Source organism: Oryx dammah, unplaced genomic scaffold, assembly GCF_014754425.2.
Source record: "Oryx dammah isolate SB20612 unplaced genomic scaffold, SCBI_Odam_1.1 HiC_scaffold_17, whole genome shotgun sequence".
NCBI lineage: Eukaryota > Metazoa > Chordata > Mammalia > Artiodactyla > Bovidae > Oryx > Oryx dammah.
Window position 1 is genome coordinate 33,733,723 of NW_024070201.1, and position 15,273 is coordinate 33,748,995.

At 45.4% G+C, this 15,273-nt stretch overlaps 1 protein-coding gene across 3 annotated transcripts in view; it reads left to right on the forward strand.

The window, feature by feature from the left end:
• Positions 1–2,185: 2,185 nt before the first annotated feature.
• Positions 2,186–15,273, forward strand: part of SERGEF (secretion regulating guanine nucleotide exchange factor) — a 256,202-nt gene continuing 243,114 nt past the window's right edge. The window contains exons 1-5 of one of the 3 annotated variants that reach the window (XM_040258285.1): positions 2,186–2,291; positions 6,013–6,148; positions 7,329–7,484; positions 9,196–9,290; positions 14,746–14,806. In XM_040258285.1, the coding sequence (XP_040114219.1) occupies positions 2,232–2,291; positions 6,013–6,148; positions 7,329–7,484; positions 9,196–9,290; positions 14,746–14,806 (508 nt within the window). In that variant the 5' untranslated portion in view covers positions 2,186–2,231. Of the gene's footprint in view, positions 2,292–3,323; positions 5,182–6,012; positions 6,149–7,328; positions 7,485–9,195; positions 9,291–14,745; positions 14,807–15,273 lie in introns of those variants that run through there. The other 2 variants (XM_040258287.1, XM_040258286.1) reach the window with 2 other exon arrangements.

Sequence of the window (15,273 nt, forward strand, 5' to 3'; positions counted from 1 at the left end):
GGGAAGATACCACCCGCAGCGGGGCAGCTGAGCCCTGTGGGCTGCTGCTACTGAAGTCCTCACACCTACAGCCCATCCTCTGCAATAAGAAAAGCCACTGCGAAAAGAAGCTTGCACACTGCAGTGAAGAGTAGCCCTTGCCCACCACAACTAGGGAAAGCCTGTGTGCAGCAATGAAGATCCACCACAGCCAAAAACATTAATCAATTAATTAGTTTTTAAAAAAGGAACAATATTCTGATCATATAAAAGGCCACTCTTATAAAACAGGCTTCCCTGGTGGCTCAGCTGGTAGAGAATCTGCCTCTGGGTTCGATCCCTGGGTTGGGAAGATCCCCTGGAGAAGGAAACAGCTACCCACTCCAGTATTCTGGCCTGGAAAATTCCATGGGCTGTATGTGGTCACAAAGAACGGGACATGACTGAGTGACTTTCACTAAATCATTTAACTTATAAAACAATCAGCAAACAGTATAGTTTTTGCACATCAAGTTCTCTTGAGAACAAAGAGCAGCTTTGCCTCTAAGCTTTTCATTTTTATTAGCACGGTCCTCCATGTTTTCAAGATGCCACAGACTGGACAGGTAAACATGAGGTGCTGCCCTTAAGTGGTCTTAAGGCAGAAACACCAAGGAGTGGGTGGAGTGAAAGAATGGGAAGTACTATAAGAGCTCAGGGAGACACTAGCAAGGGCCTTTCAGGTATAAAGGGTGATGAGTACTGGAGGCTTGCGTCAGTAGAGGGGTCAAGAACCACTGAATATGGACTATCTTTTTAATGTGACCCCATTTGTACCCGCAAGATAATTTGTAGCTCGGAGTCTGGGTTATGTACAAAAAGTACAAAAAAGAAAATAAAAATCACCTGTAATCCAACACCCAGCGTGTGTGTGCATGAAATTGACATAATGTTTGCTTTAATGATACATCATGAATATGTCTGTTACTATTTTACAAAACTTTTTTTTTTTTAACGGCAGCCTAGTATTCAAGTGCATGGCTGTACAATTTAATTTGTTTTTGATATTTAAGGACTTTAGATTCTAAGTTCTTTACTATTATATGTAACCCCATAATGAATAACTTGGAGTACAAGGGTTTGTGCATAGTTCCAATTTTTTTTTTCTTGTGATAAATGAGCAGAAGTGGAATTACTAGCTAAATGACTATCTTCATATTCGTAGTATTCTTTGCTACATTTCCTTCAGAAAATTGTCCGGTAGTACATGAAGGTGTGTTTGATAAAAGCTGTTTTATATGAAAATTTTTTTGGATGAAAATCATTCAGTTATTACCCAAGTTATTACCTGATGATCAGAATCCGGACCGGGGCTATGCTGGCAGCGCTGAGGGTTAGAAGGCCGCCCTGGCAGGCAGGAATCAGTTCAAAACCAGCCTCCTTAGTTCAGTATTGCGGGGGTGAGTTCCCGCTCCGTGCCAGGAGCTGAGTGCGTTGAGCAACGCTGTTAAGACACTACAATCGCCCACTAGGAAGTAACCTTCGATTTTGCAAACTGCACACCAAAGCAGGCCCGAAGCCAGTTTGGCCTAAGACAGTCAGGACCCTTTCCACCCCCCTTCCCAGGCTCAATTTCTTCCCCATCAAAATGGTGATGCAATCCCCGTCCTGTCAGCCACTCTGGGCCGTCATGGGGCTCTAACCTGAGCGAGCTTTGTGAACAGTTTAGCGTAGTGCAAGCGTACAGAATTATTACTAAAAATAGAGTGCGAGGAGAGGGAAGGAGACACCAAGCCGCCGGGCGAGACTGGAGGCAGGGGGCGGAGACGCTCGTAGCGCGCCGGGGCGGGGTGATGGGGGAGCTGCAAACCCGCTCCCGCCGGAGCCAGGTTAGCAGCTGCAAGAGGGGGCGGCCCACAGCCAGCCGCAGACCCTTCCCCGGCGTGGGCGCCGCACACCCTTCACCAATCCCTCCCCAGGCCTGACCCGCTTCCGCAAGCCTCTCCCCCGGCGGGCCCCGCCCCACCTCACCCTCTGCCCGGCCGGTCCCGCCCCGCTCCCTCCCGGGCGGGTCCCACCTCGCGGCCGGGAGGGCTCCGCCCCACCCCGCCCACCTCGCCCCACCCCGCCCTCTACCCTGGAGGGCCCGCCCCACCCCGCCCCCTGCCCGGGAGGGCCCCGCCCCGCCCCCGCCCCGCCCCCGCCCCGCCCTCTCTCAGGGAGGGCCGGTTCCCGCGCCGGCCCCCAAGGAAGCGCCGGCTGAGAGTGCCCGCATGGAGCCAGAACCGCACTCCTTGGAGGCCATCCCGACAGCGGCCGCGCTCTTCGCTTGGGTACGTGACTCCGCCCCCGGGCCGAGGCAGCTGGGACTGAGGGTCGCACAGACCCTGGGAAGCCCCCGGCCTGGGTATGGGCGGCGCTGGGGCCCAGTGGTCGAGGTCCGAGAGGGGCTCCGGGTTGGAGGATCCTGGGCTGGGGTCTGGGTAGGAGAGGATCGGGAGGGAAGGGTCTTCGTGGGGTGACTTAGGGGCTTCGGATCGGAGGAGCTGCGGCGCAGAGGGAAGAACCTGCTACCCGGACACAGTGTCTGAGTCCGCGACAGACTTCAGGCCTCGATAGCGCTGGGAAAGACGGCGCGGCGGGCTCTGTGCAGAGACTGCCGCCCTGTGGGGCCACCTGTGTTTCTCACCCTCCCGTTGCCGGGAGGATGGAGGCCTTTCCCCAGCTCCACCCCCGCCTAGTTGGAGCATCCTTTGGTGCGAGGCCTGCCGTGTTGAACCGTGCACGCGGCGGAGACCCTGCATAGTTGCAGATATTCGGCTCTGGTTGGAACCTGCCTGCACTGGAGTGTGGGAGACTGCGCTGGTGTTGGTTTGACCAGAGCATTGAGAGACGGGGTCATCTTTATGTATCGTGGTTGGGCGAGAGGAGAGCCTGTGTACAGGAGAGTGTGGCGGCATCCGACCAGATGCACGGGAATAAGCAGACACAGTGTCTTGTAGTTCTTCACAGCGCATAATTGTATTGAAATGTATGACTTGTTAATAATATCAGTCTCCTTCGCTAGAATGTAGGCATCAGGAGGGTGGGTACTGTGCCTGCCTTGTATGGTGCAGGGCTTATGCCTGGCCCATTGTAAGGTGCTCAGTACACATTTGTTGACTAACGGATGAATGAGTACCTGTTGTGTGCAGAACTATGTGCAGGTCTTTTGGGAAAAGCACAGAATTAAAGACTTGCAGCTCTTGCGTTGGGGATGGTGGAGAAGGAGGTGGGAGAGGATAAGACCTTTATTGCTGTTAAAACCAGTATGTATTGACTAATTTTTTTTAAAGCTAATTATCAGTACTGGGTAGCATTTATTGAATGCGGGATTGCTTCTGATGGGCAGAATGGAGAGCCTGGCGTGGCCTGAGGTAGTCTGACTCTTTATGTGCCTTTGAGATGGCCCTTGAGCTGGGGGTGGAATTAGGGATTGGCTGTGTGCCTGGGATGGGTGTTTGTCCCAGGCCAGGGACTGGGGTCTGTGTAGACAGAGTACTGACAAGGCCTTTCAGATATGGCCTTGTCAGTACTGAAGCAAAAATACTGTTGAACCTAACCTCCTTGCTGTGCTTGGAGTCTTGATGGTGTATTCTTCCTGCTGCATTATCTGTGTGGAGGGATGTATTAGTTTGCTAAGGCTGCCGTAACAAAATACCACAGATGGGGAGGCTTAAACAATGGAAATTTATTTTCTCACAGTCTGGAGGGTAGAAATCCAAGATCAAGGTATCAGCACGTTTAGTTTCTTGTGGGTCCTGTCTCTTTGGCTTATGGATGGGATGGCCTCCTGTTTGCTGTGTCCTCATGCGGCTTTTTCTGTGGGTGGGGAGTGTTCACGTGTTTCCTCTTATAAGGATACCAGTTATATTGGATTTGGGACCCATCCTTATGATCTCATGGAACCTTAGTTACCTTTTAAAAGGCCCTGAATTCAAATACAAATCACATTCTGAGGCACTGAGATTAGGGTTTCAACAGATGAATTTCAGTGGAACACAGTTTAGTTCATAACACGGGAATTTACCTTTATAGAGATGTGTGTGTATGTGTGATATATGGACTGTTTATAAGGATGAGAGGCAAATACAGCTGTAATAGGTTGTATTAAAATTTCCCTTTGTTTTGCTCTATCATGGGTGTAGGGCCTCTTGCTGCATCACAAAAATTTGGTGCCAAATTTGAATCCCATAATGTTGGTGTATTACTTTCTGTTCAGCAACCTGTAGCCCTGGTCGTGGGTAGCCATGGAGCTCTTACAGCTAACAGAGAAATCCTGTACACTTATTCTCCACCTCACACTTTCATTTGGTCTTTCCTAGGAAGAGACTCATAGGGTCTTATATTCATTCACTGTAAAATACGTGCCCACCTTCTTTGGACCAGCACCATTTCAGATGCAGGGGAAACAGCAGTGAAAAGAACAAGGTTCCTGCCCTCATGGAGTTTACTTTTTAGTGGGAGAGGTAGGCAGTAAACAAGTAAACATATAATGTAATGCCAGGAAGTGCTATGAAGAAAAATAAAGCAGAAAAAGGACATAAAGGGCTTCCTGCTAGTAAGGTCTGGGTTGGTTCACCATATATGCCTTTTTTCTTTATTCTTAGGGGCAAAATAGGGTATAATGAAAGGAGTGGGGCATTTGACTTGTCTACTCAGCTGTGTGACCATGGAAAGTTATTTAACCTCTCTGAGCCTTAGTTTCTTCATCTGTGAACTGAGAGCAATAATGCCTTCTCCTCTGTTGTGAGAATTAATGCCCGGCATACAGAGAAGCAAGCACTCAGTAGTTGGTAGCTAATATTGCCCTGGGGAATTCTGGGACTTCTGGGACCTGTGTCCCTGCATGGCTTGCTCGTCCAGCAGGGAGTCCTTGCAGTCCAGGATGACTGTGGAATAGACCACACAGGACAGGAGTTTGTATGCATGCATGCACTTTTGAGTTTAAATCACTTTTCTTCATTCAGGTGTCTTACAAAATGAACATGTTTTGAAAGTTTTACTACTTAAGAACCAACCAGCAGTAGGTAGTTGGAGAAATTATAAGGATTCTCAAAATCTTAATAAGATTTTCCCTGCAGGCCTACCCATAATCCCTTATCTTCAATTTTGAATACAGGAAACTCTGAAAACCCAATACTGACTTGACATGAGGCTGTTTACAGTCTTTGACCACTAACTGTGAGTACTCGTACCATTCACCGCAGAAATAATAGTGTTTTACTTACGGAGTGCTGCTCCCAGTCCTTGCAGCCGCGTGTGTGATTTATACATCACATTGCTTTTCTGAAGTCTGTAAACTTCCCAAACTGAAATACATCTGGCTGCAAAGGTTTCAGATTAGGGATTCTGGACCTTTATCATATAATAATGATGACACACATATTGCCCACCAAGGAGAAATATGTTTCCTTAGAGGAATTTCATGGCGTCTTATAGTCCCAAAACAGTGTACTTGGAAAGGTCCTTAGAGATCATTGCCAAACACTGTGCGTATGAAATAACAGTGATGCGCTCTGCTTGCGGGCACAAAATCCGCAGCTACCTTTGATTCCAGAAACTCACTGCCAGTTTCCCCAGTGAGGCTGTGGGGAGAAGGGATAAGAACTAGTAATACTACCTTCTTCCCCGCCCACTTTGTTCCTATTTTTCCTGATCGTATCTTACTTTAGTGATCCTAGATAATTAGCTTTTATCAGAAGGAAATCCTACGCTGTCTCCCCAGCAACACGTATCGGCTGGGACATTGGAAGGGGAAGCCGAGGAGTATCCCAGGAGGAGCTGTGGATGCTGATGGCTCCTCCCACATGGAAACTAAGGTGTTCTGGGGCCTCTGTCCAAGTGTAGGTGTTGTATAACATCTTCTTAAGAAGGAGCGGATGGCATCTTATCTGTCATAGGCTCCGAGAGGAGTGTCAGGGTGAGAAAGGTGGGGACTGGTAGATTCAAATCGACCAGTTGAGGTTATTGAGGTTCCCGTACGTTTTCATGATTGGCTCGTTTTATCCCTAGGGTGCAAATAGCTATGGGCAACTTGGCCTTGGCCACAAGGAAGATGTGCTTTCTGCCCAGCAACTGAGTGACTTCTGTAAATCTGGTTGTATCAAGAAGATCACAGGAGGAGGGGGCCACTCTGCTGTTGTCACAGGTAACTTCCTTCAAGAACATATAGCCTCTCACTTTCTAATTTGGACATTTCCCCTAGGGTGTTATATTACCATCTTTCAGCCTTTTGTATTTTGCAGAGGACAGCATTTTTGTGATGGAATCAGGCTACCATCAGAGAATCCTAGGTTGTCAGAGCCAAAAGGATTTCAGAGATCAAGACCACCCCTTTCTTCCCCTCTCTCTCCTCCCCACATAAGGCTCAGAGAGGAAAACTGCTTCAAGTTACAAGACAAATAGTGGCCAAGTTGCAATGTATATTATACTTTATGCTGTATATTGATATTTAACTTTCACCTATGAATTAGAAGTCTTTGAAGTTAAGTTGAATATTCCCTGAGAGCAAGAACTTTGTATTTTCCTTAATCTTCCCTCACAGTAGCTGGAGTAGTACTTAGTAAGGATTACAAGTGCTATAATATTGCCAAAGAGGGCATGTTCCATCCTGATTAAGAACTTGAGCTCTGGAATCAAACCTCCTGGGTTTAAATCCTGGTTCTTTTAATTATTGGCTGTGTGGCCTTGGGCAAATTACTTAATTTCTCTGTGCCACAGTTGCTTCTCTGTTATATGAGGATAATGATGGTGGATGAGGAGAATCCGTAAGTTAACAGGACTGCATTATGACTTTCATGGGTACTTGACACTTTGGCCTCCCTCTATAAAGAAATATTTATACTTACAGTGGCACTGATATGAAGATTAATATAATCCAGGCTAGATTTAGTATTATATATTTTTATTACATATATTTTATATAAAAAATTTAAATTAAAACATTTTTGTGGGCCTCTACCAGTATTGTGCATCCTGGCACTATGCATAAAGGATAAGTTGGCCGCACACACGAGGCCCTTAGGAGAGTACTTGGCACATTTTATATTCCAAATAGATAATGGCTTTTATTGTTACAGTAGATGCTCAATTTGGTGATTGATTGGCCACTGCTGTAGAACTTGGAGTTTCCATTTAGATATTAGGTTGTAACCCCTTGGCCCTGTGCCATTAGGTCCAGAGCATATTAACATGCATGGCTTATTAAGTTGGGTGGGAAAAAAGTTAGTGGGCCCATGACTCCAAATAATTTATGAAATCCTTTTGCTGACTTTGGCGGTTGTAATTTCCCCTGCACATACTACCACCAAAACCTTTGTATTTTGCAGATGAAGGAAGCCTTTTTATGTGTGGCCTCAACAAAGATGGGCAGCTGGGGCTGGGTCACACAGAGGAGGTCCTGTATTTTACCCCCTGCAAATCGCTCCTTGGCTGTGCCATCCAGCAGGTGGCCTGTGGCTGGGACTTTACTATTATACTTACAGGTGAGTGCCGCTGCTGCTAAGTCACAAGTGAGTCCACTTCTAGGTAAATCTGTATCACTGCCAAGGCTTTTGGTGAGAAGAGCATGATGCTGAGGGCCCTGATTCAGTGAAACACACTTTGTATTTAAAAACACACACAAAGGACTTCCCTAGTAGTCCAGTAGCTAAGACTCCATGCTCCCAATGCAGCGGGTCTGGGTTTAATCCCTGGTCAGGGAACTAGATCCCATGTGCTGCAAGTAAGAGTTATCATGACACAACTAAAGATCCCACGTGCCACAGCTAAGATCCAGTACAGCCAAATAAATATTAACACACACACAAATGTGCTTTCTAGTTGTCAAGGCAAGTTGTGGGGTGCATTTTGCAAGGAGAGTTTTAACAGTAAAGGAGGTTGGGATGGAAAATCTGGAGGGTAATTATTAGAATCTAAATAGTTGCTAGTGGTAAAGAACCTGCCTGCCAATGTGGAGATGCAAGAGACCTGAGTTCGATCCCTGGGTTGGGAAGATCCCCTGGAGGAGGAAATGGCAAGCTACTCCAGTATTCTTGCCTGGAGAATTACATGGGCAGAGGAGCCTGGCAGGCTGCAGTCCATGGGGCCACAAAGAGTCAGACACGACTGTGCAACTGAGCACACACAAACGATAGTTCTCGTTTATGAAATACTTAGAGTGTGGGCCTGGGTCAGAGCTGTAGGCGGTCAGTAGATACCACTGTTTCTTGCTATTCGGGACCACTTGTGAGACAGACTCAGAACGCTCAGACAGGTGGAGAGCAAATGATTAGCTTTTTACTGATACAAGCTAAGTTGGAGGATGGGGTTGACTGTCACACCAAGAGGTTCTGCTGACACTCTTCTAATCCAAGCCTGCCCCCTAAACTTTAACAGGGGAGACCCTCCTGTGTGTCAGCCCAGGGTGCCTGAGAGCAAGGTGCTAAGCCATACATGTCCTGTTTCTTCTCTGAAATTCACCAAGTGGCTAGGTTATCCCTTCTTCAGAAAGCAGTGCAAATGGAGAAGGGCAGGGAAAAGACCTGAAGTATATTAAAGTAGGGGCTTCCCTGGTGGCTCAGTTGGTAAAGAATCCGCCTGCAATGCAGGAGACCCTGGTTCGATTCCTGGGTTGGGAAGATCCTGGAGAAGCGATAGGCTATCCTCTCCAGTGTTCTTGGGCTTCCCTGGTGGCTCAGGTAGTAAAGCATCCACCTGCAATGCAGGAGACTTGGGTTTGATCCCTGGGTTGGGAAGACCCCCTGGATGAGGGCATGGCAACCCACTCCAGTATTCTAGCCTGGAGAATCCTCACAGACAGAAGAGCCTGGTGGGCTATAGTCCATGGGGTTGCAAAGAGTCAGACACAACTGAGCGACTAAGCACAGCACATATTAAAGTAATAGAAATTCTGTTCCACGGAAATGTGAAAAGTGGGAGATAAGTATCCTGCATCTCAACATGAGGCACACAGCTAAGCGTTCTTCATGGTTAACCTGTCATTAATCAGGTATGGAGTGGGCAGTCTGTGTGAGATGCTCAGCCCAGTGCCCAGTCTTTTTATTCCTAGGGAAACAGAGCAGGAACTATGGATTGAATGGGCTGAAGCCCTGGTGCCTCTCATTCCTTCTGCTGTTATCATCCTGCAGAATTTACCCATTGGACTTTAGATATCTTAGTTCTTAGATCTGCAGTTCAAGTATTTGTATTTTGCAGAAAATGGTCAAGTTCTATCATGTGGATCCAACTCCTTTGGCCAGCTGGGAGTTCCTCATGGGCCTCGAAGATGTGTGATCCCCCAGGCCATCGAGGTAAGGACGGCACTTGATATTGAGCTTGCCTGTGTCCTGTTAAAGGGTCTCCAGGTATCAAAGTTATCCCCCCAACCAGACTGAAAGGCTGGCTGGGTCCCTGAAAACTCATGGGGTAGTTAGAATGTATGTTGGAAAACTTAGCTTCTCCTGGGAAAATTAGGTTGGAGGGATGGATGCTATGAGTGAAAAGCCTCTGCTAGCTCTCATACATGTTATAATTTTTTGTGAAGTAAAAGAATGAAACTAATATATCTTATAATGACATTAATGACATCTTAAAATTCTAAAAGTTATAATAGTGGAAACTGTATTAGCTACAGGTCTGATTGGAAGTGACTTCCCTAAGGACACTAAAGGAGGCAGATGGCATAGGTCAGTGCTGGCCAGTGGAAATGTAATGTGAGCCACATATGTAGCTTAAAATTTTCTAGGAGCACTATTTAAAAAATGTGTTTCTGGACTTCCCTGGTGTTCCAGTGCTTAAGACTCCATGCTTCCAATGCAGGGGGTTGGAGGAGGGCGCAGGTTCGATTGCTGGTTGGGGAATTAAGCTCTCACATGCTGCGTGGTGCAGCCAAAAAGTAAAAATAAAAATATAAATAAATAATGTATGTTTCAGTGGTTTTTAGTATATTCACAGAGATGTGCAGCCATCACCATCATCTCCATTTTTATTATCACAAAAGAAACTACATGCCCAATAGCTGTCAACTCCCATTTTCACCTCTCAACAGCCCCTTGTTGTTGTTGCTGCTCTTGTTGTTCAGTCGCTCAGTCGTGTCTGACTCTTTGCGACCCCATGAACTGCAGCATGCCAGGCTTCTCTCCCTCTGCCTGAGTTTGCTCAAACTCATGTCCATTGAGACAGTGATGCCATCCAACCATCTTATCCTCTGTCACCCCCTTTTCCTCTTGCCTTCAATTTTTTCCAGCATCAAAATCTTTTCCAATGAGTTGGCTCTTCAGATAAGGTGGCCAAAGTCTTGGAGCTTCAGCCTCAGTCCTTCCAGCAAATATTCAGGGTTGATTTCCTTTAGGATTGACTGGTTTGATCTCCTTGCTGCCCAAGGGACTCTGAGGAGTCTTCGCCAGCACCACAGTTTGAAAGCATCAATTCTTATGGGCATTGCATATAAATGGAATCATATAATATGTAGCCTTCTGTGTTTGGTTTCTTTCATTGCATATGATTTTTTTAAGTTTCATCCAGGTCATGGTATGACATGGTAAAATTAATTTTAATAACTTTTAAACTAGTCTCATGTATCCAATCTATGATTATTTCATTTTATGTATCATCAATATAAATCTTTATTAATGAGACATTTTATATTCTTTAACTTATATGAGGACTCTTTTTGTGGTGTACATTTTCTTTAGAGTATATGTCAGTTCAGTATAGTCACCTTTTAAGTGTTCAACAGCCACATGTAGTTAGAGGCTACCGTATTGGATGGCACAAGTATTAGGACTCCTGGTTTTAGTTCAGAGCTCTTTTCACTGCACTGTACTTAAAATGTACACATTTTTCTGAAGATATGGAAGCAAATTTTTAGAGAGATTATATTGGAATCTAAAATGAGTTTCACCTAAGCTGCTCCATTCATACCTAATTTTCTTAAACTGTGACCAAGAATGGGATCCGTTTTCACTGGATAGAGCTTGGATCTGCGCCTATCACCTGAATTCTAATTGGCTGGTATTGGGGGAATATTATTTGGGGTCATGGTTTCCATGGTGTTTTAGTCCCTTTGGGCTATTCTAACAAAAATATCGTACAGTGGGTGGCTCAAACAGCAAACATTTATTTTTCACAGCTCTGGAGGCTGAGAAGTCCAAAATCAAGGCACCAGCAGATTTGGTATTTGGTGAGGGTTCACTTTCTGGTCCATAGACAGCCGTGTTTTTGCTGTGTCCTTAAACGTGAGAAGGGGGAAAGCATTGTCTTTTATAAGGGCATTAATTTCATTCATAAGGGCTCTGCTCTCATGACCTAATCACCTTCCAAAGGCCTCACCTCCAAATACTATCAAGTTGGGGATTAGTCAACATATGACTTTTCAATGAGGACAGACAGTCTGTATAGCATATGGTATACATGGAATTCTAGAATGTGTAGTCCCTGTTGTAAGGAGTGTTACAGCTTCTATTAATAGTTGCAAATAGATGAGTTTTTAAGAACCTATGTAAAAGTTGTAATTAATTTAGCTTGAGTCACATGATGAAAGAAGACAGAGGAACAAAGGTTAAAATATGTTGGATGACAAAATAAGAAGGTAAAAATATTTTGACATGCATATCTTATAGAACAATGGGAGAAATATGCTAAAGTGAAGTGTAAGAGAAATTCATTCATTTATTTAATAGCAACTATTGTGTGAAGGTGCTGTGTTTAGGCAGGAGAGACAAAGGAGAGTAAGACCAAATCCTAACATTCGAGGACCTTGTAGTTTAGTAGTACATGTTGATATAGAAACCCCTAGATGCATTACCATGTTAGAACTATGACAGATGCTTGTGGAGCCTCCAAAAGGGAGTGTTGAACTCTTTCTAGGGGAAGGTAGGGTGAGAACAGACCTATGCTGAATCTTGAAAGTTGAGTAGAAATTGACCTGGCTTGGGATAGGAGGATGTGCAGAGTAGGTACAAAAGAAGCACACTGCAAACAGAAGGATAAAACAGGCTTAAAACAGGGGTTTTAGAGATGCTGCAAGCAATTTAATATGATTGTAGCATAAGAAAGTGGTAGAAGTGCCAGTGGGGAGCAGGCTGGTAGTATCCAACAAATGGTAAGAATGGTGAATTAGAGAGGGGTCACATGGGGAAGTGTGGGGGTGTGGAGTGAAGGAAGATTCCTCAGCAAGAAAGCTCTTGCTAATAATCCACCTGAGAGATGATCCTGCCCCCAGCTGAAGCAGCAGCAGTGAGGTGGAAAGGAAGGATTAGAGATAAGTTGTTTTGAAGAGATTGAATCCACGTGTAAAGCCCCTTATTTACCTTTGAAAAGAAAAAAAAAATAAAAAAAATTTAAAGGTAGTGTTTTCAAATTCGGCGAACAGTAAGATTTGATCTTCCCTGAAGCTAATGTGATTGTGGGCTGAATTAATAGAAGTATAGTCTATAGGAGAAGGGAGGCCAGAGCTCTGTCCTTCTTTGTGCTGGTCACACTACGTCAGCGATGTTGTGTCCTGGTGTGGGTTTGGTTCTTCGGCTCTGGGCACTGAGGTGAATAAGACTCAGACCCTGCCTTTGAGGACTCTAAAGTTTAGAAAGACACTGTTGTTGTTCAGTCACCAAGTCGTGTCCGACTCTTTGTGACTCCATGGACCATGGCATGCCAGGCCTCCTTTAGAAAGACACTGTGGACCTAGATAAGCAAATATGGTAAAGCCTCATAGGGGCTGTGATTGTGCATATACAGTCCCTTAAAAGAGAGAGTCTGAGTAACCAGAGCGTAGAGGAGAGAAAACAACAGAGGGAGGGAATTGGAAACTTGATGATAGCTGATAGAATTGGGGATGTTTGGCTTAAAGAAAAGATATGTATCTGTTATGTATAGCTGTGTAATAAACGTCCCCTGAAATTTAGCAGCTTACAACAGCAAGCATTTATTGTCTCACAGTTTGGAGGGTCAGGAATCTGGGAACAGCTTAGCTGGTCTCATGAGGCTGCAGTCAAGATGTCAGTCAGGCTGCTGGAAGTCTGCTGGAGGCTTGACTGGGCTGGTGGTTCCTCCTTCCACTTTCTCATGGGCAGGAGACTAGTTCCTTGCCATATGGCCTTTGTGTAGGACTGTTCAGACGTGATATGGCTTCCCCCAAAAGTGATGAAACAGTGGCTGACTTTATTTTTCTGGCTCCAAAATCACTGTAGATCGTGACTGCAGCCATGAAATTAAAAGACGCTTACTCCTTGCAAGGAAAGTTATGACCGACCTAGACAGCATATACAAAAGCAGAGTCATCATTTTGTCAACAAAGGTCTGTTGAGTCAAGGCTATGTTTTTCCATTGGTCATGTATGGATGTGAGAGTTGGACTATAAAGAAGGCTGAGTGCCGAAGAACTGATGCTTTTGAACTGTGGTGTTGGAGAAGACTCTTGAGAGTCCCTTGGACTGCAAGGAGATCCAGCCAGTCAATCCTAAAGGAGATCAGTCCTGGGTGTTCATTGGAAGGACTGATGTTGGAGCTGAAAGTCCAATACTTTGGCCACCTGATGCGAAGAGCTGACTCATTTGAAAAGACCTGGATGCTGGGAAAGATTGAGGTCAGGAAGATAAGGGGACGACAGAGGATGAGATGGTTGGATGGCATCTCTGACTCAATGGACATGGGTTTGGGTGGACTCCAGGAGTTGGTGATGGACAGGGAGGCCTGGCGTGCTACGGTTCATGGGGTTGCAAAGTTAGTCGGACATGACTGAGCGACTGAACTGAACTGAAAAGTGATGAGAGAGAAAGAAAACTTCACCGCCTTTGGTCAAGCAAGAGGCTTCAATGCCTTTTATTGTCTAGTCTCTGAGTCACTCAACACTTCCTTATCCCATTCACTAGAAGCAAGTCACCAAGACCAGCCTACAGTGAAAGTGCGGGAAATTAAGCTGCATATCTTGAAGGGAGTAGTCTAAAAGAATTTGAGGACCTGTTTTTAAATTTTATTTTTTGGAGTATAATGGCTTTGCAATGTTGTGTTAGTTTTCCTTTGTACAATAAAATGAATCAGCTCTATGTATACATATATCCCCTCCGTCTTGAGCCTCCCACACCCACCCCCGGAGGACCTATTTTTAAAGCCACTGCAAGATGTCTTAGAGAGGACGTGACAACTGACTTCAAATGTTTGGAAAGCCTTGTCAGAAGCAAGAGCCAGTTAGCTTTGGTTCCACCTAGGGAGATAGATGGAACTGTGCAAACATAGGCAGGCACCTGGGGAGGTGGTGAGCCCATGTTACTGGAAGAAGGTATTTGGGCAGGGATTAGATGACCCTTGGTGGGGTGTCGTCAAAGGGTTTCTAGCATTGAGTGCGGATTGGACTAGATCAGAGATCAGCAAACTAGACCCCTTGGTAAATAAAGATTTATTGGAACACGACCACACCTGTTCATATATTTATGAATGTTTTTATGTTACAATGGCAGAGTATAGTGGTGTGACAGAGTCTAAAATTTTCACTATCTAGCCCTTTATGGAAAACTTTTGCCAACCCCTGGACTGAATGACCTTGCAGGTGCCTCCTAGCCCTGAGTGGCATTGTGATATGGTATTTGAAAAATATTTTGCCTTTTAGGGATACATATAGAGGCATTTGTGAATGGGAAATGTTGGGAATTGGGAGTGCCACACTAATCAGACACATAATGAGGACCATGCTGCATTGTATTTGGGCATAAATTACGTAACACTTTGTAGATGGATAGTTCTGAGATCACCATCCTTTTCTTTGTTTTGACAGCTCCTGAGAGAGAAGGTTGTTAGTATTGCTGCTGGACTGAGGCATGCTTTAGCTGCAACAGGTGATCATTTTGCTATTATTTTCTTAATGGGCATTTAATAAGGAGACAAAGGAGCTTTGGAAGAAATAAACTTTAAGGAGTAATTCAGAGTGTCTGCTGTGCTCCAGTCTGATTAAAAGGAGGGAGCGTAAGGCAGAGGTCATGTGGGAAAGCCTTCAGCAGGTAGGGAAGAAGGAGATGAGGTGGTCTAGCTTTTCATTGTGTTCTAGGCTTGGTGCTAGGTTCTCTTGGTTTAATTGTTTGGTGTTGTTCAGTTGCTAAGTCGCATCCGACTTTTTTGAGACCCCATGGACTGAAGCCCTGCCAGGCTCCTCTGTCCATGGGATTGCCCAGGCAAGAATTCTGGAGCGGGAACCATTTCTGGAGCCATTTCCTTCTCCAGGGGATCTTCCTAACCTAGGGATGGAACCCGTATCTCTTGCATTTCCTGCACTGGCAGGCGGATTCTTTACCGCTAAGCCATCAGG